We start from the raw sequence: 24,917 nt of genomic DNA, 5'->3' as shown, positions 1-24,917 counted from the left end.
ACGGAGAGCCACACCCTGATCAACACATTATTATAATTCCCTCAGTTATGAGCTCCCTATCCGGCTTCTTTCCTCGTATGAACAACAGGCAATCGTTGTTCATGTAGCCGCCCAGCCGGATGGCAGAGCTGAGATCAATTAAATTTCATAATTAAAATACCCCCCCTTGCGATGGATTGGCATTCTATGGGTGTGTTCGAAACCTGGTGCGCTCTCTACATTTTACGTCATCCTACAAGAAGGAGGCTGTTCGAAATCCTAGATGCCTTAAAATCCTTATTACTAAGGTATCTTAAAATTTCAACGGTATTTTGACTTAAAAAATATGGCGGATGGTGTGGAGAGTTATTTTATAACAAATAAATTATTATTGATTCCTAATTTGTATAAACTTGCACAAGTGTTTTTATTTGCAAACTTGCTTGTCAGCAAATTTAACCGTTTTTTGGTACACAAAGGTCGATGTTAGTTGACACGCTAGCTCGTTGTGCCACCCCATCCCATTAGTTTGAATGGCATGAGGCTAACTCTGTTAGCTTAGTTAGCAAAAACTGATGGAATCGCTGTCTAAGTAGTGCGTTCGAATAAGCTGCCTTATTAGTCAATGACTTATTAGAATCCTCTCTACTGAGGCAGCTGCCTATGTAGGCAGTAAGATAGCAAGGCAGCTCCCTAGGTTTTCGAACAGACCCTATGTGTGTCTGGACTGTGTTACTGCATTGCACCAAGAGATTACGGGGTAGCCGGTCCACTGCAACCCTGACCAGAATAAAGCAGTGAAAAAAAAACTCATTCAGATAAAAGCAGCAAAAGGGAGAAATAATCAGGACAAATTTCTTAAAGTTTATTTTTGCTTTGTGTGTTCCATTCTACACAGAACATGGACATAAACCTCTGACATTTCCTAAAGCCCACCAGCATCACGCCTTTTGTTTTGCAGAGCTCTGGACATCTGGGGGTTATCAGGACTATCACTAATTAAGATTCCCCCCTCTTCTGTCATGGGCGTATGCAAATGGAAACACTCCTGACCTTCATTCAGTTCGCGAGTTCCCACACTAGCCCGTCCGGCTCAGAACTCGACCCCGGCGTGGGATCGGGGGCTCCTCGGCTTTTTTTCGGTTTCTCATTGTTCGTTCCTCCAGAAGACTGAAACAAAGCTGCAGTAAGATCTGCTGCTGCTGCAAAAATTCAAAACAGATGCTTGTGTTGTTTCTTCCACCACGGGGCTGAACAGGTCAGGATTTGGATTGAAGTGAAACGTCAGGCTGGACAGTCTGTCACAAAATCAGTACGGTGGAAATCTTTGGACGGGGCGCGGGTTTCTCGTTCGGTGCAATTTGTCAGATCAGATCAGTGGAAGCGTCACGTTGAGTCGAGGACGCAACACCTGGTCTAACGATGTACGACAATCCAAAAACCTCAAACGAGTGAAATCCTGCATGTTGGCAGGTAACAGAATGAGAAGTGACGCAGATTTACAGATTTACAGATAAACTACACCATACAGCCAAACATATGAGAGCATTTATGTGAAGTTGGTCTCTCTTTGCAGCTATAACAGCCTCTAATCTTCCAGAAAGGCTTTTCAGTAAGATTTTGGAGTTTTGCCCAAATGCAAACACAGTCGAAAGTGAATTCGTGAGATCAGGCACTGAAATCAACATTCCACTTCATTCCAGAGGTGTTGGGTTGGGTAGGGTTGGGTTGAGGCCACTGGAGTCAGGAGGTTTAGCGCTGTCACCTCACAGCAAGAAGGTCCTCGGTTCGATTCCCAGGTTTGAGCAGTCCATGTCCTTTCTGTGCGGAGTTTGCATGTTTTCCCTGTGTCCGTGTGGGTTTCCTTCGGGCGCTCCGGTTTCCTTCCACAAGTCCAAAAACATGCAGTCAGGACGACCGGAGCTACTAAAAATTACCCTAAGTGTGAGTGTGTGTGTGTTGGTGTGTGACCTGTCCTGCCTTTTGCCCAATGAATCAGACCCACTGCAACACTGACCAGGACAGTAAATAATAAATGAATGTGTAACGTGCACGTCCTCTACACACAAATATGCTTCTAATTCATGATTTTCCACACAACAGCTGGAAACAAGTAACCGTACCTGTTTACAACATCTGTGCAGGTGTGAAAGACTGGAAAAAATGTGAGTGTGAGGGGACAGGAGGCACCACTAAACCCAAAATGACTAAACCACTGTTTAACTGGAATTTTTCCTCAGTGTTCATCGATGATCCGATGACGTTCTGCAGACAGCAGACCCCATTTAGTCTCCCAGCTGGATCTGGATGAGACAGATAACACACTGGTGCACATACGGGACCCCTGGGCTACGTTTAGAGACTAAAGACAGGGTGAGTCAGATATTTGTGGTCGTCTTTGATCCCGTCTGACCCCCCGGGGAGAGCGAGAGATAACAATAGTTCAGGAGCGGAAACACTTTCTGTGTTAACTCCTAATCACTCAACCCTCAAGCACCGCTTTGGTTTTCAGATTATTCAGCAACAATGAAGCTCGTTGCTTTTACACAGCTGTAATCTTGATCCCTGATGCACTATTCATGTATTTACGATACGGTCAAAAATATGTAGACGCCACTCTTAATTATTTAATGTTTTTCACTCACACCTATTTCTAGATTAGATTAGATTTAACTTTGTCACTGTGCAGAGTACAAGTACAGAGCCAAAGAAATGCAGTAGAATCTAACCGGAGTTCCCAGATAGAGATTATTTACATATATTACAATTAAAGTGAACAAGTGACCAGTTAAAGTGACTAAAATACACATAAATGTTGTGGTAATGACTAAGTATAAATAAAATATAGTATATATCATTTACACCGACCAGGCATAACATTATGAGCACTGACAGGTGAAGTGAAAAACACTGACACTGACAAGTGAACATTTTATCCTCAAAGTTGATGTTAGAAGCAGGAAAAATGGCCGAGCGTGAGGATCTGAGCGAGTTTGACGAGGGCCAGATTGTGACGGCTAGACGACTGGGTCAGAGCATCTCCAAAACTGCAGCTCTTGTGGGGTGTTCCCGGTCTGCAGTGGTCAGTATCTATCAAAAGTGGTCCAAGGGGCCGCTCAGGTGGCGCAGCGGTAAAAACACCCGCTGGAACCAGAGCTGGGATCTCGAATACATCGTATCAAATCTCAGCTCTGCCTGCCGGCTGAGGCTGAGCGGCCACATGAACAACGGTCGGCCTGTTGTTCAGATATGGGCGGGACTAAGCCGGATGGGGTCTCTCTCTCATGACTGGTGCAAGTACAACCTCTGCTGGCTGATTGATGGCGCCTGCACAGAGATGAGAAAAGAGTGCTGTCAGGGTGTGTCTCTCCGTACACAACGCTGAGCTGCACTGCACTCGTCAAAGTGTAGGTGATAAGATGCATACGGCTGCTGCCCACGTGTCGGAGGGGGCGTGGGTTAGCTTCGTTCTCCTCAATCAGAGCGGGGATCGGCATTGGTGGAGAGGAAGCATGACGCAATCGGGGAATTGGACGCTCTAAAAAAAAGGGAGAAAAAAGGGGAGAAAATGCATAAAGAAAATATAAAAAGTGGTCCAAGCAAGGAACAGTGGTAAACATAGAGTCATGGCTCATTGAGCAGTGCAGGCTGTACAAGCGCTCGTCACAGAAACGAAAACTAAATAAAAGGTACAAACAGTGTTTAAAATATGTGCATTAAGTATGAAAATATAAACAATTCACTCTGTGAATGTAGGTCCACCACAAGAGGTGAGTAATGAAGATCTGAGAGCATCACTTGATTTGCAGCTTGTGCTCTGGTCAGACAGACATTAGAAGAGTCATTTCTCGACCGGTCACCGCTCTCAACCATCTGACCACCGAGCGACCGCTTCTGTGAATCCTGTAATTGTCTCGTAAACACTGGAAGCGTCAGACTTTCCGAAATGTATGAGGACACATAGTGCAGCCGTAACACTCAGGTGTGTCCCTGCTGTGCTTCCTGTTTAAAATGATTTCCTCTGTTAATAAACCTTCGCTGCTCCTGCTGTGCACAGTAACGTAACTCTCGCTACGCTCAGCCGAGCGATAAATACATCAAATTAAACTGCGAGATAAAAATCTAAACACAATCCAAAACCTTCAGCCGTTTTAAGCAAAGGAGACGATGTTTTTTACTGCTTTATCCTGGTCAGGGTTGCAGTGGGGCCGACTACTTCGGAATCTCTGGGTGCAATGCAGTTACACAGTCCAGACCCACACAGAACGTCAATCCATTCTTGGGGGGTCATTTTAATTAGGACATTTCTAGGGATGTAACGATGCACCACAAGACAGTTAATAACCGATTCAAAAATTCCACGATTCAAATCGATCTGGCATGTATAATGAATCGATATTCACTTTAAACAGCAGAGGGCGCTGGCGCTATACACCTCGTCTGGTTGACGTCACTGGCGCTATATGCCTGGTTGCCAGATTCGGGGTTTTTCAGCCAAATTGGGCTTAATTCAAAATTGTTTTGCATAGTTTGTACCTACCTCAGAAATAAAAGGACATTCATTATGTAGATAAGTAAAAGATAAGCACAAAAACAGCATTTTATTTTATTTTGTTTAAGAGAAATAATAAAAGGAAACTATGTCATAATTTGTCTTCAATTTCAGTTTAAAAAATCAGGAAAAAATTGTATCGTGAACCCAGTATAGTAAATCGTATCGCATCGCATCGTGGGTAGAGTGTATCGTTACATTCCTAGAAATTTCATTTCTAATTTCATTTCAACCAAACTGATAGCACCTATTATAGTGAGCTGAGATTTTTATTAGGGCAGTGGTAGGTCAGCGGTTAAGGTGGTGGACAGTTGTGGTCAATAACCGAGGAACAGCGATGGGAAGAATAAGCAGGAAGTCATTGTATTACCAGGCTAAATAAGTGGCTGTCCCGAGGGCCTGCTAAGTTAGGAATACAACCCAATTAGCTCAGAGTTTGGGGCCCCGATGCTGACAGCAACACCGCCGATCAATAAAGATTAATGACTTGATGAAGGAAAGTGTCGAAAAACAAAAGAAGGTTAGAGTTATGAGCCAGAGGAGGATCCTGTCCGTGTCCCCGGGTCACCACGCTAATGGGGTGCACATGCCCTAGGAGGGGCTGACGGGCGGCTTTAGGGACGTCCCGAGACGTCTTAAGGTGTCGCCTGGGTCGAGGGGGAGGTCGCAAAACAAACCAGAGAGGAAGAATCGTTTTCAAGGTCACGCTGGAGAAGTTCCTTCACAGGATAAACACACTTACTATGGATCATCAACCACACACACACACACAGTGCTATAGATCATCACGGTGCTATAAATCTTCTGTGTCGGAGCTGAAGCCTTGTGCAAGTGCGGCACTTCCCACCACGCAGATGTGTGAAATCCAACACCTCGGCATGGTGGGCGGCATGAGGCCGTCTGATCGCCGTTGCTGGTGCCAGCGTGTTCTGGTCCTGATTTATGTTTCACTTCTCTGTGTTCGTAGGTTTACTGAAGAAGACCAGCAGCTCCGAAGCTTTGTGGAGTCAGAAGAAGAGCACAATCAGCAAGGATGTGCACTCAGCTTAAAACTGGCATCTGTTCACAATGGTACTGGGTGGCACGGTGGCTCAGTGGGTAGCACTGTCGCATTTTCAGCATTTAGCAGATGCTTTTATCCAAAGCAACTTACAGCTGTGAAAGAAGACAATCCAAGCAATTGAGGGTTAAGGGCCTTGCTCAAGAGCCCAACAATGACAACCTGGCAGTGGTGGGGCTTAAACCAGCAACCTTCTGATTACTATTCCAGCATCTTAGCTGTTAGGCTACAACTGCCCCTGTGATGGTTCCTAACTTCTCAACACTCCCTCATTCATTTTCCAAAACTGCTTCAGGGTTCAGGGTCCCAGTGGATCCAAAGCCTAGCCGTCAAACACTGAGCACAACGTTAGACCACACCACGGACAGAACGCCAAGCCAGGCAAGAGCGAAAGAGAGACAAATGGTCCACGCAAAGAATTTTGATTCTTTTGACCCCGAGATAGCGAAGCCCGGCTGAACAAGAACCAGCTGTTAATACAACCCAAACTGTACTCAGTGGAGGAAATGCCCCCACAATGCATCACTACTAATGACCACTGAAGTACCCTCCCACCACTAAGTTCCCAGCAAGCCGGCCGTGTTTGGTAAACACCATCATCCCCCGGCTCTGACTGACGACCGTAGAGGAGCTGTAGAGATAAACTCTCAGCGAAGAGGCCGTCGGCTCTCGTCCACACCTGCGGACTTCAGAGACACTCGCACCCGCGCTCTCACCAAATCCACGACATGAACTGTGTAAATATTTGTGTTCTGGAATGGGGGTCGGATCTCGGCCACACGCTCCGGCTCTGTTCTCCTCTTCACCCGGATCAGAGTCCGTGTGAAGGATGAAACGGAGCGTTTAAGATTCGCTCTGCCAACATCGCCTCAAATAACCCACACAAGGACCGCCAACTGTTCCTGGAAGACGATGAGATTCAAACCTGAAAGCTTGAGCTCTCCATGCTGGTGGGTTAGCATATTATACAGCTGTGCCACTCCAGTGCACCCACATAAACAGCTTTAACAATGCAGACCGTCACTGAGGGACTAATGAAGATTATTAACAGATTTCTGAATCACTACAATTACACAACACTAATAATTAAAATCATAATAAATTATTGTTCACACATGAGTCAACCTGCTCATTACTGTTTTTATGAGACTAAACATCTGTTTGTCATAAATAAGAGCTCTTTTAGAAGAGCTGGTTTGCCTGGACCCACCAGTAAATAAAGTAGATAAGGCAGTGGTCTCTTCACCAAGGTTGGAAAGAAAAGCCAAACTGTCACATTTTGTGGTTAGTGTAAATGTCTAGTTTAGATTTAAAGCGCCAGTTTGAAAGCTAAACACATAATGTAAAGCTTGCTTGACTGTGGACAGTGTCATGACAGTCCTGTTCTTGGACTACATTTAACCCATCTAACAAATTCCTCTAAGTATAACCTGACAGGTTGGAGTTTATTCCATACCTTGGCAAGCTACAGTCAAGCTAAACTCGCCCTATTTACGAGAGATCTTCAAAAAGTTTCCGCACTGTTAAATTTTGGTTATAAATGGTGAGGCTGGGAGGAGGAGGAATCGGTCGTGTCTGAGAGACTGAGAGACCCTTATGGTCTGGATTAAGCTCCATCTGATTTCCACCTTTTTGGACGTTTAAAAAAGATTTTCATGTGATGATGATGTGAAAGCAGCGGCGCATCAGCAGCATTAAAAAGTTGGTCCCACGCTGGAAAGCGACGATGTAGAAAAGTGATGTGATAGCGTAAAAAAGTGCAGAAAACTGTTGTAGTCATAAACCACTAACAAAACTATGAAGCCTAGGAAACCATGCCACAAAGCTGTCTGTCAGATTTCATTGTCATGGTTTTTTCAGCCCTTTATTCTGGTCAAGGTCGCAGCAGGTCCTGCTCCCCGGGAATCACAAGGCACAATGCAGTAACACACCCCAGCCAAGACACCAATCCATTCCGGGGCCTCATCCATTCCCTCACCCAACCCATCTCAGACATAACCAGTATTATCTGTATGCAGACATCCTACAGGCCGATAGCACCACTAGGGTTTTGAACCTTGGAACCCAGTGTTAGTGGGTGAGCACAATTCACTGCTGTGCCCGAGAGGAGGATGTTCAGAACAACATGGAGAGAGAGCAGCTAGAAGAAGAAGAAGACAAAAAAAAAGGAATAAAGACCAAGATCAAAGAAGTTTACATTAAATTATTTTCTGGATAAAGGTCTCAATTGACGCCGGTATGTAAGTCTATAAATCACTTATCCAGAAGTAGTTCAGACTCAGATCTTTAAGCTACTGTTCATCCATTCATAATGCAATTGTAGCCTAGCGGTTAAGGTACTTGACTAGTAATCAAAAAGTCATAGGGTTAAGCTTCACCCTTGCCTGGTTGTCACTGTTGGGCCCTTAAGCAAGGCCCTTAACCCTTAATTGCTTAGACAGTATATTGTCACAGTACTGTAGGTTGCTTTGGATAAAAGCATCTGCAAAAAGCTAAAAATGTAAACGTCATAAGCTCCATGTCTAGGGCTTGTACTTATTTATCAAGGTCAAAAACATTTCCGAAAGCTTCCAGGCTTCAGTCAGAATGAGAAAACCTGACAGCACTGTCTCCATCAGCTGAGCATCAGCATCGGCAATCATCATGGAACATCAGATCAAACCAAGAATAAAAGAATCAGCTGGATGGAGATCAGCACTTTGCATGCTCATTAAGAAAAACCAGAAGCCCAAATATGTGCTGATGTAGGATCACCGATTGTCTTCATGCTAATGAGTACGTCTGAGCGAAAGCTGGTAAATCAGCACTCTGATTCAGAGGGAACTTCATAAAGACAATGAGCAGCAGTGAGGATGAGTAAAAGCTGTGCAGTTCCACAGGAAAAGGGAAACCGAGCGTCAGGGACACAATACCAGACTGGAAGATGGATGTGAGAATTGTTTTGTATGCCGAGACGGTGAATGGTGAGCAGGATTCCAACCCACACGCCTGTATATTGGCTTGGCTACTGCTGAAATACTGTATACGCCTGACTACCTGCTGTGCGATAAGATGAGCAAAAGGACAAGAGGGTGGATTCATCCGAATTCCTTAGCAGCCCACATAGGAGGCAGTCCAAAGTGAGCGAGAACACGTCTAATACTACTAATAATAATCATACATTATTTATAAGGCTCTACCTAATTCACGGCTGTTAAAATTGCGTCACAGAGCGTGAAATGAGCCATTCCTAGTGTCCTAGTGTCACAGAGCATCTTTAGAGTTTGCTGAGTTTATAAAGTAAGAAATAAACTCTACATAGGCAAACTATTGGGAGCTTAATGCTTTACTGGCTTGTTCTTTTGAGGCGCAGCACAGACTACACAAAGACGATCACATGTGTAGAGAAGCACACATTTCCATTCATTATGGAATCCCTAAAGGGACAAAATGCACTTAATACGTAAACACACACATCAAACACTGTCAGCACAGCACACTACAGCACAGAAAAGTCTCTTACATTATCAATCCTATGGCAATTCAGTTAGCATTCGGTTAGTCAGAATGTCCAAGATGTAACGATGCACCACAAGACAGTTAAAAATCGATTCACATGTGTAATGATTCCAATCGGTTTACATGTTTTTTTATGAAATGTGCAGCATTGTTTTGCATAGTTTGTACCTACCTCAGAAATAAAAGGGCATTTATTATTTAGATAAATAAAAGATAAGCACAAATACAGTATTTAAATTTTTGAAGAGAAATAATAAAAAGAAACTTTGTCATAATTTGTCTTCAATTTAATTTTGTTTAAAAAATCGTATTGTGAACCCAGTATCGTGAATCGCATCGCATCGTGGGTAGAGTGTATCGTTACATCCCTAGCTAAAACACAACTCGGGTAAATGAGTTTGGAAAACTCTCAACCAGTTCTGTAGACTGACGAGAATTTTCATATTTGAGACCGTCGCTGGATGTTCTAGGTTTACATTCCGCTATTAAGGTAGCTGTGCTGTGTACTGTAGCTTCTATTTATTCTATCATTCAGTTTATAAGTGTAATTTAATGACTGTCATAAAATGTGGCTCTTAAATAATAAACAAGACGCTTATAATTAAAACACAGAACAATTCATTAATTCAATAATTCCAGCATAAGGGGTCCCTGCTGAATCTGGTTACTCTCAAGGTTTCTTCCGTGTCATTTTAATGGAGTTTTTCCTGCCTCTGTTGTCCTCGGCTTTCTCAACAATGGGTTTTCGATTCTTGGTTCTGGAAAGTTGCTCTGAGACAATGACCATTGTAAAAAAGTGCTATACAAATAAACTTGACTTGACTTGACAAACATACAGAGAGGAAACACTAAAACATCACAGCATCACAGGCAGGACTTGGTCGAGGGCTGATTTACGATTGAGGACAGTTAGAAACCAAAGAGAGAGAAGAGAGAAGAGTTTAATAGGGCTGGATGGTATGACCAGAAATTTGTATCGCGGTATTTTTTTGGATTCTGACAGTTTTACGGTATATAGAATGTAAAAAGTTTTAATTTCACCATGTATATGATGAAGGTTTTGAGTACTATAAGCTTTGCTTGGCCCCACAAAATGACACTATATACACCGATCACTCCTTGTTTCTACACTCACTGTCCATTTTATCAGCTCCACTTACCATATAGAAGCACTTTGTAGTTCTACAATTACTGACTGCAGTCCATCTGTTTCTCTACATACTTTAACCTGCTTTCACCCTGTTCTTTAATGGTCAGGACCCCCACAGGACCACCACAGAGCAGGTATTATTTAGGTGGTGGATGATTCTCAGCACTGCAGCGACACTGACATGGTGGTGGTGTGTTAGTGTGTGTTGTGCTGGTATGAGTGGATCAGACACAGCAGCGCTCCTGGAGTTTTTAAATACCGTGTCCACTCATTGTCCACTCTATTAGACACTCCTACCTATTTGGTCCACCTTGTAGATGTAAAGTCAGAGACGATCGCTCATCTATTGCTGCTGTTTGAGTCGGTCATCTTCTAGACCTTCATCAGGGGTCACAGGACGCTGCCCACGGGGCCCTGTTGGCTGGATGTTTTTGGTTGGTGGACTATTCTCAGTCCAGCAGTGACAGTGAGGTGTTTAAAAACTCCATCAGCGCTGCTGTGTCCGATCCACTCATACCAGCACAACACACACTAACACACCACCACCATGTCAGTGTCGCTGCAGTGCTGAGAATGATCCACCACCTAAATAATACCTGCTCTGTGGTGGTCCTGTGGTGGTCCTGACCATCGAAGAACAGGGTGAAAGCAGGTTAAGAAAGCATGTAGAGAAACAGATGGACTACAGTCAGTAATTGTAGAACTACAAAGTGCTTCTATATGGTAAGTGGAGCTGATAAAATGGACAGTGAGTGTTGAAACAAGGAGGTGGTTTTAATGTTGGTTTAACGACTGACCTGAAGTATTTTCACACAGTAAGACAAATCTGGAATCCAGAGTTTTAATTGTTGCTCTGAAAGCTTCTTTCTCGACTCTCTATAGAGGAACATGATATGATTTGCTGCCTACTGAAGCTACAGCTGTTGTATTAACTATGTTATGGTATGGCAGTATATAAAAAATGTACATATGGTATGAGGAATCAAAGACGGTGTACCGAATGTACCGTCATACCACCCAGCTCTAGGTTTTAAGTTCAGAATTAAATGTGGAGACAGAGTCGGTACGTGGAAGAAAGCATGATCACTTTACCCATGTAGGGTGGATGTTGGGTAGGAAGGACAGCAGGACGCTGCACTCGCAAAGTTCTGCTAAATAGTTAATCATGAATTACAACAGTGGAACTAATTTAAACGAGAAACACGCTGAGATCTTTCATCTCTCTCTGCCCCGCAGGCTACCGGCACTAACAAAAGCCTCCGACCGACTGTTCAGTATCTTTAAGGTGGATTAACCGCGACCCGAGCTCAATCCCCTTCCAGAAAGTTTTGATTTGTTACAAAGTGAACGCGTATCAGCTCTGGGAAAACGGGTTGAATTTTAACTCTATATGACACTTAGATTTTAAGGTGGACGTGAACTTTGAATGTAGGCCTTCTAGATGTTAAGGTCTGTTATAGGATAACTATACCAGCAGTGTCGACCACAAAAGGGTCCAAAGGTCTCCTGTTATGCACTGTGTGGCCAAAACAAACCATGAACTTGTTAAACTTCCTTTTAAATCCATTTGCAATCATGTAAAGTTTATTTTTAATTCACTTTTTTTGTTGGCACTGTATTCACATTCACAAAACCCAGAGGTCCTCCTTCCTCCCCACACAGGTCTTACTTAGCAGCATCCCCTTAAATATACTATATTGACAGTCTTTCTAAGTATATTTAGTTTTATTTTATTTATTAATAACGTTAACGGTGCTGCTGAGTTACTACTGCAGACTACATCGGAAAACCCTAAACATTTATAAGATTAGATTAGATAAGATAAGAGCTTTTTATTATCCTACAGGGGGAAATGTGTAATGTTACAGCAGCTTTCAAGAATATAAAGATATAAAAGTGTCATACAGTGGTACCTTGTAACTCAGCATCCCCTAAACTCAACACCCATCGTCAAGAAATGGTGCGGTAAAAGAGCGGTGCGGTAAAACGTCATCAAAGTGCGAATATGAGTCGAATCTGCATTAGTGTGGAATAAGCGTCAGATCCAGTGTTACAGCTCCACATGTATCTGTGTTTATCTGGATTTTCCTCCCTGTTTCACTTTTAAACTTGTGTTACAGCTCCAGCTTCTGAGAAATGGTGAGAATCAGAATCAGCTTCTCCTGGAGTCTAAAACGCTTCTGGTTCAAAATAAAGCTTAACGTGGTTTAATGTAGTAAAAGAAGGAGACAGGAGCACTAAACTTCTCTTCATTATTACTGCTCATAAGTTCCTCCACTAATTAAGAAGCGTAAGGAAACAATAAAGAAGTAAAGCTAAAGTGCAGCTTTTATTATATTTGTTTATTGATTTTTAAAACAACCTCATTATTTTACATTAGACTAAAATATAAGCAGTTCCACGGGACCATGGAACGAATTAACAGGTTTTTCAAACATCCTTATGGGACAAAATACCTTTAAACTCAACGCCTTTTAAACTCAACGCCACTCCCAGAATTTACGTTAATTTTCAAGGTACCACTAAATATTATATATAAAAAGATATTAAAGCGGTGTGGTAAAATGTCATCAAGGTGCAAATATGAGACGAATCTACATTAGTGTGGAATAAGCGTCAGATCCAGTGTTACAGCTCCACATGTATCTGTGTTTATCTGGATTTTCCTCCCTGTTTCACTTTTAAACTTGTGTTACAGCTCGAGCTTCTGAGAAATTGTGAGAATCAGAATCAGCTTCTCCCAGAGTCTAAAACACGTATCGTAAAAAAAAAAGAAGATACTTATAATAAGCTTAATTATTACTGCTCATAAGTTCTCTCCACTAATTAAGAAGCACAAGGAAACAATAAAGAAGTAAAGCTAAAGTGAAGCTTTTAATGTAGTTTTTATTGTTTTTTAATTGTATTTCAGTGTTTGTTTATATTTGTGTTATTTTCAGTGTATAAGTACCAAAAACAACCTCATTATTTTACATTAGACTAAAATATTTGCAGTCCAATAGGACCATGGACGCATTCATAGGTTTCTTATACATCCTTATGGGAAAAAATACCTTTAAACTCAACGCCTTTTAAACTCAACGCCATTCCCAAAACCAACTGATGTTGAGATTCAAGGTACCGCTATATATGATATATAAAAAGATGTTTAAAAAGATAGCAAAATTACAAAAAATACAAAAGAATGAACAATTTTGCACTGTTTTATAAAATGCATTGCATAAAGTTTATCTAGAATTTATATCTAGAAGTATTTTATCTAGAATTTTAGAATGTTGGATTACTTCTAGGATTCACTGTACACCTGAAGCAGATTTAAACCCGAAACACTACTGGAACATTTCTGAAGTCATAAGATTTGCATCGTGATAATACCAAAGTATCGCGATTTATGCTTTCCGTATCGCCCAGCCTTTAATAAAGAATAAAATGCCAACAGAGAATCGAGCGTCTCCTGTCTGTGATAACTGGTACCTTTTAGTCGGGTCTTTGTTGAGTGAGGTTCCAGTCTGGTAGGTGTAGCGTCCGGGTCCCCAAGTCCCAAACACACCGCACACCAAACACAGCAGCAGCAGAACCAGAAGCAGAAGTGTGTGGCGGTAAAGTGCGCACACCGAGCCCGCGGTACACGCGCCCATACCGGCTACTCTCTCTCACACCGCCCGGTGCACCAGCACGGTACTCCCGAAAACTCTCTACACACCGACTGTGGAGTTCTCACAGCAACGCATCCGTCTGGAACCGAACTGAAAACACAACGTGGGGATAAAGAAATGCAGCAGTTTCTGAATTGAAGTGCGAGTTTGTTGAGGGGAAAGAGCAGACGCGACCCTGACCAGAACAAGTGAGATCTTCACTCCTCAGGTCCTCACTCGCATCTTCTTTCACAGGAACGCGGCGCACAAGTGAGCAGCTTTATATCCTCCTGCAAACTATACACAGCTCTGTGTGTGTGTGTGTGTGTGTGCCACTTAAACCAACCCCGTTCCTCTGATCTCTCTCTCACACACACACACACACACACACACACGTCCCCACAATGCAGAGTAAACGTGTCACCATTGCCAAGTTCGTTTAATATATTCAGGGTCGCAGTGGACCCGGCGTCACCCGAAAACCCCCTCCCGAAACACATTCGCCTGGTTGCAGAAACAGCAATGCTGCTGGAGTTTTTAAATACTGTGTCCAGTCACTGTCCACTCTATTAGACACTCCTACCTAGTCGGTCCACCTTGTAGATGTAAAGTCAGAGACGATCGCTCATCTATTGCTGCTGTTTGAGTCGGTCATCTTCTAGACCTTCATCAGTGGTCACAGGACGCTGCCCACGGGGCGCTGTTGGCTGGATGTTTTTGGTTGGTGGATGATTCTCAGTCCAGCAGTGACAGTGAGGTGTTTAAAAACTCCAGCAGCGCTGCTGTGTCTGATCCACTCAAACCAGCACAACACACACTAACACACCACCACCATGTCAGTGTCGCTGCAGTGCTGAGAATGATCCACCACCCAAATAATACCTGCTCTGTGGTGGTCCTGTGGGGGTCCTGACCATTGAAGAACAGCATGAAAGGGGGCTAACAAAGCATGCAGAGAAACAGATGGACTACAGTCAGTAATTGTAGAACTACAAAGTGCTTCTATATGGTAAGTGGAGCTGATAAAATGGACAGTGAGTGTAGAAACAAGGAGGTGGTTTTAATGTTATGGCTGATCAGTGTATATAAAAAAACACTGAATTTCTAACCAGATCTTAAATATAAACCTGAGTGCAATTTATAACATTTATGGACCTACAGAACGCTCGACATTTGCATTGAATCACTTCATAATATTTATTACGGTAGTGAAGTTTTGGCTGCGCAGCTCTGCTTGTTTAGGCTGTATCACATTTCCCTCGAGCTTCCGACCTAATCGGAATTGGAAACGTTTGAGTTCTGGTTCATTTACAGCAATTTCGGTACTATGTCTGAGACCCCTGTTCTCAAATCCCATCAGTTCATGGCAACATGTGAAGCGTTTCAGAGTGAATAGAATCTCCACCGTTCGTTGACCTGCTTATAAACAGCAGTCTGTGAAGAGCTGCAATAAAACACACCTGAGTCAATCCGGGTGGAAGATTAGGTGTTGAAACGGGTCATAAAAATGTAAATTGAACTAGCTGACCAGGTTGACTTGTGAGAAAACAGCTCATTTGTTTACCTGAGTACCTTATCAGGGTGTAATTACTTGTTCCAGTTGCTAAAATGCTTCAGAAAAATATTCACAACCCCCCAACACTATATGGACAAAAGTATTGGGACACCCCATTATATACAATATAGTACAGTAACAGAATAGACAATATCCGTATTGTCTAAGCAATTGAAGGTTAAGGACCTTGCTCAAGGGCCCAACAGTGGCAACCTGGCCGTGGTTGGGATTGAACCAGCAACCTTTTGTCTTCTGTTTTATTTTTAGGGCATGTGTAGCCTAGCGGTTAAGGTACTGGACTAGAAAGCAGAAGGTTGCTGGTTCAAACCCCACCACTGCCAGGTTGCCACTGTTGGGCCCTTGAGCAAGGCCCCTTAACCCTCAATAGCTCAGACTGTATACTGTCACAGTGATGTAAGTCGCTTTGGATAAAGGCGTCTGCTAAAAGCTGAAAATGTAAATGTAGTCCAGTACCTTAACCACTAGGCTACAACTGCGCCAATTGTAGTGTTTCAGAAACAACAATTGCTGACAGGTGTAATAAATCGATTATATAAAGGAACTCATATGCTTCCAACTAAAAACAGTTTAGGGAAGGCCCTTTCCTGTTCCAGCATGACCAAGCAAGCTTTCTAAAGAAACTCCAGAGTCCTGCACAGAGCCCTGAGTAGCTCCACTGAACAGCTTTGGAATGAACTGGAACATCAACCAGTCATGTAAAATGCTCTTTTAACTGAATGGGGCACAGATTCCCACAGACATACTTCAAAGACTTGTGAGAAGCCTTCTCAGAAGAGTGGCTAAAAAGATCACATAGAGGTCACTCTGTTTTAAAACAATACAATTGTTTTTGAAATGGGATGTCCGACAAGCTTGTGGTCAGGAGTCCAAATACTTTTGGCCGTATAATGTGGAGGGTGCAGAACCCCTTTAAAAGACACAGTCCTGGCTGTGTACAGATCAGAAGAGAGGCGGATGAGTGAGAGGAAAGACAGACGAGAGCTTTCTCTCCTGTGCCCGGTGAATAAAGTGTCCTGAAGAGTTTCTGAGCAAACAGTCTGAAAAACACAGAGCTGTGGTCGGCGTCCAAGCTAAACATCTGCCCCAGCGGGCGGTCTAGCCCGGCTAGCTCTGCTGTCGCTCGCATGTCCGCTCTCTCTGCGAGTGGAGAAGATATTTAGTGCTCGTCTGGAAAGTAGAGCAGCTGATATCAGGCAGAGAACGTGCTAAAGCGAAGGTGGAGTCGGATGATGAGCCTGTTTTTTTTAGCAGGTATTATTTAGGTGGTGGATCATTCTCAGCACTGAAGTGACACTGACATGGTGGTGGTGTTAGTGTGTGTTAAGTGGATCAGACACAGCAGCGCTGCTGGATACCGTGTCCACTCACTGTCCACTCTATTAGACACTCTTACCTAGTCGGTCCACCTTGTAGATGTAAAGTCAGAGACGATCGCTCATCTATTGCTGCTGTTTGAGTCGGTCATCTTCTAGACCTTCATCAGTGGGCACAGGACGCTGCCCACGGGGCGCTGTTGGCTGGATATTTTTGGTTGGTGGACTATTCTCTGTCCAGCAGTGACAGTGAGGTGTTTAAAAATTCCTTCAGTGCTGCTGTGTCTGATCCACTCATACCAGCACAACACACACTAACACACCACCACCATGTCAGTGTCACTGCAGTGCTGAGAATGATCCACCACCTAAATAATACCTGCTCTGTGGTGGTCCTGTGGGGGTCCTGACCATTGAAGAACAGCATGAAAGGGGGTAACAAAGCATGTAGAGAAACAGATGGACTACAGTCAGTAATTGTAGAACTACAAAGTGCTTCTATATGGTAAGTGGAGCTGATAAAATGGACAGTGAGTGTAGAAACAAGGAGGTGGTTTTAATGTTATGACTGATCAGTGTATATTTACAGAGCATTTCTAATATCCGAGTAACCTCAAAAGTCCTCTCACAACTTAAACCCCTCAGAAAGCGAACTGTGTGTGCGCTAGCCTGCCTACATTCATACAGAACCAATTTAATTCTGCGCCGAGAATTAAAACACCAGCGTCTAATCTTTCCTCTGTAGCTCTTGAGTTATTCCCTCCAGACCACGACTTGAATGGGCTTATTGAATTCGGCTCAGCGCTCTAAAATGAATCAGAACGCAACTCTCATGGCCAGGTAATAAAGGTGCAAGCGATCCACCTCACCCTGGTTCCAGCCAGCCAGCTCTCTCGGAGCCAGATGTTCCCAATCTGACCAGGCGCAAACTATTTTAGAATACGGCAACCTCAGCGTCCACAGGCGGAAAGCGGTGCCAGGCGACACTTTAGGGTTCACGTAAATCCCCTCCACAGGTGGCTGACGATAATCGCAGCCACGGAGAATTAAAAGAAAAGAAGAAAAAGAAGGGGGGGGTCATTTGTGTTGAGGTCTTTTTCATCCCTCGTCTTGTTGCTCCTCGTTCTGTTTTCTTCTCTTTTCATTCCACAGCTCAATTAAACCCAACAGCTCCTTCAGTCCCCCATTGTCTCCCAAAGTCCACCGCGTCTTTGTGGTGCGACCTCATAAAACCCACTCGAGACCACTATTACGCCCTCCCTGCCTATCAAGTTACAGCTGGCTTTTCTTTATAACCTCATAAGCTGCTTGTGTACACTCACATATTTGGCCCTGGTGACCTCTGTGGAGGCAGCTCCGGCGGGGAGAAGGGTGGGGGGGTCACTGGTGCACTTTTCAGGCACTTGCTGGCACGCTGACGCTCACGTTGGCTGGGGCAGCGGGATTATGGGACTTAGCGCTGCTTTGATATAAGCCGGTAACAAGAAAGGTTCATGCTGTCAAAATGCAACACAAGATTAGTTTAAATGTCATACGTACAGTGCCTTTAAAAAAATACCCCCCCCCCCCCCCCCCACGTGACTGTCACAGCACTCAGTTTGTACTGAGATTACTTTAACAAAGCACTTTAACTACGTAGAAATGTATTCATTAATTTAATAGCACAATCTTAGCCCATCAATCCTTACAGAGCTATTGAGGTTCTACCTGTTTACTTGGATGTCTGTGGTGTTCAATGATTTTCAGGTTCTGCGACAGATATTCAAGTTCTAACATGATCCCTGTAACATGATGCTTTGGGGGAATAATGCTGTTCAGTTGGGGAATAATGCTGATCAGGGTGTGGTTCTCCATGCACAAGGCTGATCCACATATGAACTCACCTCTTGCAGGTGAAAAGATGCAGTCGGTACTGCACACGTGTCGGAGGGGGTGTGTCAGTTGCGAGGCCCTTCATTCAAGTCGTACCCTAGTGGTTAAGGTACTGGACTAGTAACCAAAAGGTCATTGGTTCAAGCCCTATCACTGCCAGGTTGCTGCTGTTGGGCCCTTGAGCAAGGCCCTTAACCCTCAGTTGCTTATACTGTAACTGTAATGTAAGTCACTTTGGATAAAGGCATCTGCTAAATGCCAAAAACGTAAAAATGTAAATGTCAATTCAGCAGTGGAGGGATGTATCGGTAAAGGTGAAGCATAACGAAATCAGGGTAATTGGATACGACTAAATTAGTGGAGAAAATTTTGGGGGAAAATTACTTAATGAGCTCTACTGCTTCCATAGCAGCTTGCTAGTCTAACTAACTACCCAGATTTCCCAAGGGTGCTAGTTTGGACCCACTCGTCCATGTTGTCCAGACTACTAGTTTGATCAATAATTAACACTGATGTGAATGGTTTACAGCCTCTGCTGCAACAGTCAGGAAATATACATTAACTTCTATACAAACAGACTGGATTCCAATGGATTTTCCAATGTGAAACTTTGGATTGTGTTTAAACTAAGTCAAATCCAAGTCCAAGCGAATGGGGATCGCACCGAAATTACAAAGCTCCGGCTGCAGCATGCATACGCGTGCACACACACACACACACACACGCACCAAGCCCGTCTCGAGTCTAAAAGCTCCTAAAGGCTGACTGATGTTTCCTTTCTTTTTCCAGGAATGTGTGGGGTTGTGTGAGAATCCTCCTCTCAGAAAGCTGACAGAGTGGGGGAGGGATATAAGTGGAGGTGGTATAAGGGGCAGTGAAACACAATCTGCAGAAATAACGTTAGGACTGTAATTAAAAGAACACAAAGCAGCCCCTCTGTTCCCCGCAGCCGCTTGCTGTGGATTCGTGCACACAGTGAGACTTAATAAAGAGTTCCGTCCTGAAAGATTTCACATAGTCTAAGATGGAAAGGCCGCTGGATGACAGAAGTTCAATGAGAAGCTTTGGCTGGACTCCAGAGCAAAACCACAGCTTCCTAACACTGGTTATTATCTTTTATTACTGACAACCTGCAAGCCTGCTGTGTGCTGCCATCAAGTGGGCAATGCTCAGCTTAATAATTAACAGTGAGCTAGCCCACTTGTGCTGGGATCTAGAGTTCCCCAGCGGTGCTATCAGCCGGTCGGGTGCCTACACACAGACATGATTGGCTATCTCTGGGGGAGAGGATTGAGTAAGGAGTCCCGGAAATGGATTGCCGGCCTGTTTGGGGTGTGTTAATGTTTTTAGGCACAGTTGTAGCCTAGCAGTTAGGGTACTGGACTAGTAATCGAAAGGTCACTGGTTCAAGCCTTACCACTGCCGTCACAGTTGGATAAAAGCGTCTGCTAAATGCCGAGACTGTAAATGTAAATGCAGACCCACTGTGACCCAGACCAGGATACAGCATTAGTAAGAAAAAAAAAATGAAGATGAAATGAATCCCACTGCTGCAGAGATCTCAGAGGTGCTATAAACTGAATGGGCATCTACATAGACGTGAATGCTGAAGCCTGTCCAGGGTATTCCTGCTTTACACCTAGTATTTCACAATGGCACAGGACCCGCCAGGACCCTGACCAGGACACAGAGGTCGAAAAGAAGAAAACACATCAAGCCATAAAATCAATTTCCTCAAAAAGTTTTAAATGAACAGAAACAAAACAGAACAAGAGTTGAAGAAAATTTAGAGAAAGACGTCAGTCGGCGTTGAGGCACAAACACACCCCCTGCAGGACCCAGTGCGAGGCGTGCTTGTTGGTGAACAGGTCGGCCTCGAACACCAGCCCGACCCCCATGGCGTTCCTCCTCATGGATGTCGTGTAGACGGGCGTCCTGAGCGTGTTCTGTTGAAACATACCGATGAACAAACTGTATAAAATCCTTGTTCCTGATTGGCTGAAAGGTCGACATTCATATCATATCAACTGCATCTGGACACCTCTAGAAAAGACCTTATTAAACATCTTCCCACCCATTTTGCACCACTGTGTTCTTTTTTCCTCCACCTATTTTCATCAATCCACCTTAATGTCAGACATTCAGACATCAGAACAGCTCTGACCCACTGATACATGGACGCCACAAGACATCTGATGGTGCCTTGTGGTATCTGGTACCGGGACATCACCAGCAGGTCCCATAACCTCCGTATGTTGATAGCTGGATCATCCTACAGTGCATTACTTCTGCAGGTAACTTGGTCCATACCAGAACCAAAGAGTCCTGGTCCCACCTCGTACCACTGTTCATGGCTTCTAGCCATGACTGCCTGTGAGCGCCCCCTGCTGTTTCAGAGGCACTTCAACCCACTCTTGTGGCCAGAACAGTTCTTAAAGTTACTCAGGTCTTCAACATATGAACCACGAGGAACGACAATCTGCCTAACATCTAATTAGCCTAGCAAGTAAGATCCTGGACTAGTAATCAAAACCAGTTGTCACTGTTGGGCCCTTGAGCAAGGCCCTTAACCCTCAATGGCTTAGACTGTATACTGTCACAGTACTGTAAGTCGCTTTGGATAAAAAAGTGACCCTGACCCACACACGTGCCATGCACATTTTAGTACAATTACATGTGACATGCCTAAAATGTACTTCTGGTTTAGTCATAGCTAATTCCCACCTACTATCTACGTCTGTTCTGTCTGGGTTTACAATATTATAGTCTTAAACCCTATCACCCTGGTGCATCTGTAGTGTTGAGGTGCGGTGTTACCTGCAGTTTGAGTCGATGGGCCTCTATAGGGATCACCTTCAGGATGGGCAGCTGCACCACAAGAGCTTTGGGTTTGCTGCGCACCAGGCAGCCCTGTTCGATGTCCCAGTCCGCTCCTTCCAGATACAGACCCGATACAAAACAACCTGACGAACATGAACAACACAAAACCAAGGATGAGCTGTAGTAGAATCTCTGGCACAGCAGCATCAGGAGCTGAAAATAACTATATCAGTATTAAAAACTATTATAGTGCGTCATCTACAGGCCATTCTTGGTATTGCTGGTTGTTATATGTGGACTATTTAAAATACTTAAAATAACCCTACTTATGGAAGCATTTTTGGTGCCCCCCTCAGGAAAGGTTCTAGAGAAATTTTACTGTTTATTGTCACCTCAACAGTAAAATGAGGTTTTACGCCCTTGAGCATCACAACCAGAATACAAACGCCAAGTATCTGTAATCAGTCAAGAAAAGCATTTGAAACTACTCAGAAATACAGCAAAACACTTTTGCTTTTTTGCACCCTTTCCAGATTTGCGCCTTGTTCAAAAAAGTGTCTCCTAGTGGAACCGGATCTGCAGCGACCCTAACCAGGAGGAAGCGGCTGATAAAAATTAAATTAAAAATGTGCTTTTAATAATCACTTTTTAACAAAAGGTATAAAATAGAATACCTTTATTTGTCATATATACTGTACATATACAGATGTACAACAAAAGTTTGGACCATTGTATGGCTCCCCTGTATCTGAGAGGGTTAAGCACCTTGCTCAAGGGCCCAACAGTGGCTGCATGGTAAAGCTGGGATTCAAACTCTCAACCTTTCGGTTGGTAGCCCAAAGCCAAATCCACTAGGCTACCACTGTCCCATGACTGCCAGCGTTGCCCAATCATGAGAAAGCAGCCCATGATGGGTTTAAGATCAGCTCAAAAATGCCTAATAGCAGATCTTGTGAACATCTAGCAGTACTACTAATACTACTAGTACTAATAAGTATTAACTACTCATGCTCAAATCATCCAACATGCACCTTAAACCTTTAATGGTCCAACATTTCACTACAATCCATGTATAACTTGGTTGACAGCGTTGTACAAAGTGTAGTCATACTCCTAATGGGTCTTAGATATGAATCTCTTATTATAATAGTAATAACAATAATAATAATTAGTATTATTATTTATCCTTTGTGTTTTAAACTTGCATGCACCAGTCCTTTTTTGCACTAGAGGGCAGCAGTAAGCAGCTCTGAAATTGAGGCTTTCTTGGCAAACATGCAAATGTTCTTTTGACCAAATGGGCACAAATTCCCACAGAAATAGTTCAAAGTCTTGCAAGAAGCCTCATCAGAAGAGTGGCTCTTGTTATAGATAAAAAAACATCACATACTTTAACACCGTTTGTTAATTAAATGGGTCAGGTTTCTATATACTTTGGTACATATAGTGTATAAAGATACTGATTGGACGTTTATGAACCTTTATGCACCTGTTATTACTGTACATTAATGCATTTGAGCATTAATGTACACAAATCCAATGGATGTGTGTGTGTGTGTGTGTTCTCACCCTGTCCTGGCCTCTCGTGCACTTCCTCTTCAGTGCTGTACTGAGTGACGTGTGTGTATAAGGTGGAGCGGTCCAGCGGCCAGCCGTTCTTCCTGCATGTGGCCTGAACCAGCGCCGTCAAGTACGACTCAGGGATGTGTAACCCTGACAGCCACATCACCAAGGGCTCGCCGTCGTCAACCTGCAACGGTTCAGACGTTTAGCAGTCGTTAAACAACTCTGTGTTGCTGCTCAAACGGTCAGTGAGACCGTACTTGGCTAATAGGTAAGTACACTTAAATATATTGCAAGCACATCCTGGTGTTTTGCTTTTTTAGCTGGATCGTACCCATGAGCTGTACTGATCATAACGTCTCTTGAAGTGGATCATCCAGTTGCCCAGAGATTTCAGAGTGTCTGGTGCCAGTTTTCTCCAGATAGCTGGAATCTGACCATTAAACAGGGCTCTGGCGACCTCGTCCAGCTCACTGCTCATCCCAACCTCACCGGCAAGAGCCTGCAACACACACACACACACACACACACACACACACACACACATAGATATAGTATTTATCTAAATAACAAGAAGTCCAGAAAACTTAGACACATTTACACAAGAGGAACATCAAGTTGGACAGCTGTAGCTCAGTGGTTAATGTACTGGACTAGTAATCAGAAGGTTGCAATTTTAACGTATCCAATTACCCAAATGCATTACGCTTTCTCTCTACTAATGCCGATCCCAGCCCTGATTGAGGAGAGTGAGACTGACACACACCCCTTCCGACACATGTGCAGTAGCCGACTGCATCTTTTCACCTGCATGAGGCGAGTTCATATGTGGATCAGCTTTGTGTACGGAGAGCCACACCCTGATCAATGCATTATCCCTCGACTGCATCAGGCAGGCGCCATCAATCACCCAGCAGAGGTCATAACATCCCTATCCGGCTCCCACCCTGTATGAACAACAGGCAATCATAGTTCATGTAGGCAAGACCAAGCCCCGTCGGATGGCAGAGCTGAGCTTCAAACCGACGAGTTCGAAATGTCCGCTCTGGTGTGCTAGCGTGTTTTACCGCTGTGCCACCTAAGTGTCTGCTTTTATCTCTTTGTATCGCTCATACTCTCTTTTTCTCTCTCTTACCCGCTGAAGTTCAGCGAGAGAGCGGCTCATTCGGAGAACGAGCCTGTTAAAGCGCTCCAGCTCCTGCAGCAGCACCACGGTGGTGGGCGAGACCTCCAGGCCGAACTTCTTCCGGATCACGTCCAGGTCGAACACTCTGGGCAGCTTGTTTTGGATGTCCCGTGCTACCTGACCGATGTATTCATCTCTACTAACCCCTCCTCCAGAGTCACCTGCACCAAAGGCAAACACAACGCAGGAAGAAGTTAAGTATAAATATGTATAGGACCGGGCTGGGTGTACCTGTCTGAGCTTGTACCTGTCTGAGCTTGTACCTGTCTGAGGCTGGAGCTCTATCAGGTGCGTCCACATGTCCCGTGCAGCTTGGGTGTAGTAGCCAATCTCAGCATTGGGGTGCAGACCAAACACCTCTGGGGTGTTAGCCAAGGGCAGAGACTCAATTTCATCTGCGTACAAAGCAAACACACTCGCAGTTTAAATCATGACTGATTTGTTTGCCATTTTGACACACAAATCACATTTTTTGACCTATAGACAATTACACAGTCGAGTCACATTATTATGACCACTAGGTAATATCCAGAGTACGCGGCTAGACGGGCTGGGAGTGACTCAGTAAGGTCCTGGTAGGTCATCACAGGTATCTGAAGCCATGCTGACTGCAGTGCATCCCACAGCCGCAGGAGGGGACGTGGGGGAGGATCCATAGAGCCAACACGACCGTCAAGGTGACGCTTAATTGGGTTCAAGTCTGGGGATTTTTT

General features: G+C 44.0%; 2 protein-coding genes across 2 annotated transcripts in view; both read right to left on the bottom strand.

Annotated features, from left to right (window-relative positions):
* The window catches only part of emid1 (EMI domain containing 1), a 90,095-nt gene extending 76,126 nt beyond the window's left edge, over positions 1-13,969 (bottom strand). The window contains exon 1 of the mRNA XM_063017717.1: positions 13,714-13,969. Within this exon, the coding sequence (XP_062873787.1) occupies positions 13,714-13,877 (164 nt within the window). The 5' untranslated portion in view covers positions 13,878-13,969. The remainder of the gene's footprint in view (positions 1-13,713) is intronic.
* A 6,391-nt stretch (positions 13,970-20,360) lies between these two features.
* Positions 20,361-24,917, bottom strand: part of dnah10 (dynein axonemal heavy chain 10) — a 61,467-nt gene continuing 56,910 nt past the window's right edge. Inside the window, exons 74-79 of the mRNA XM_063018160.1 lie at positions 24,468-24,599; positions 24,154-24,365; positions 23,353-23,520; positions 23,025-23,205; positions 21,453-21,598; positions 20,361-20,581 (exon numbers count right to left, since the gene is read on the bottom strand). Coding sequence (XP_062874230.1) covers positions 20,435-20,581; positions 21,453-21,598; positions 23,025-23,205; positions 23,353-23,520; positions 24,154-24,365; positions 24,468-24,599 — 986 coding nt within the window. The 3' untranslated portion in view covers positions 20,361-20,434. The remainder of the gene's footprint in view (positions 20,582-21,452; positions 21,599-23,024; positions 23,206-23,352; positions 23,521-24,153; positions 24,366-24,467; positions 24,600-24,917) is intronic.

The sequence above is a fragment of the Trichomycterus rosablanca genome, chromosome 21, assembly GCF_030014385.1.
Source record: "Trichomycterus rosablanca isolate fTriRos1 chromosome 21, fTriRos1.hap1, whole genome shotgun sequence".
Classification (NCBI taxonomy): Eukaryota; Metazoa; Chordata; class Actinopteri; order Siluriformes; family Trichomycteridae; genus Trichomycterus; species Trichomycterus rosablanca.
This window is presented reverse-complemented; position numbering and strand designations above follow the sequence as displayed.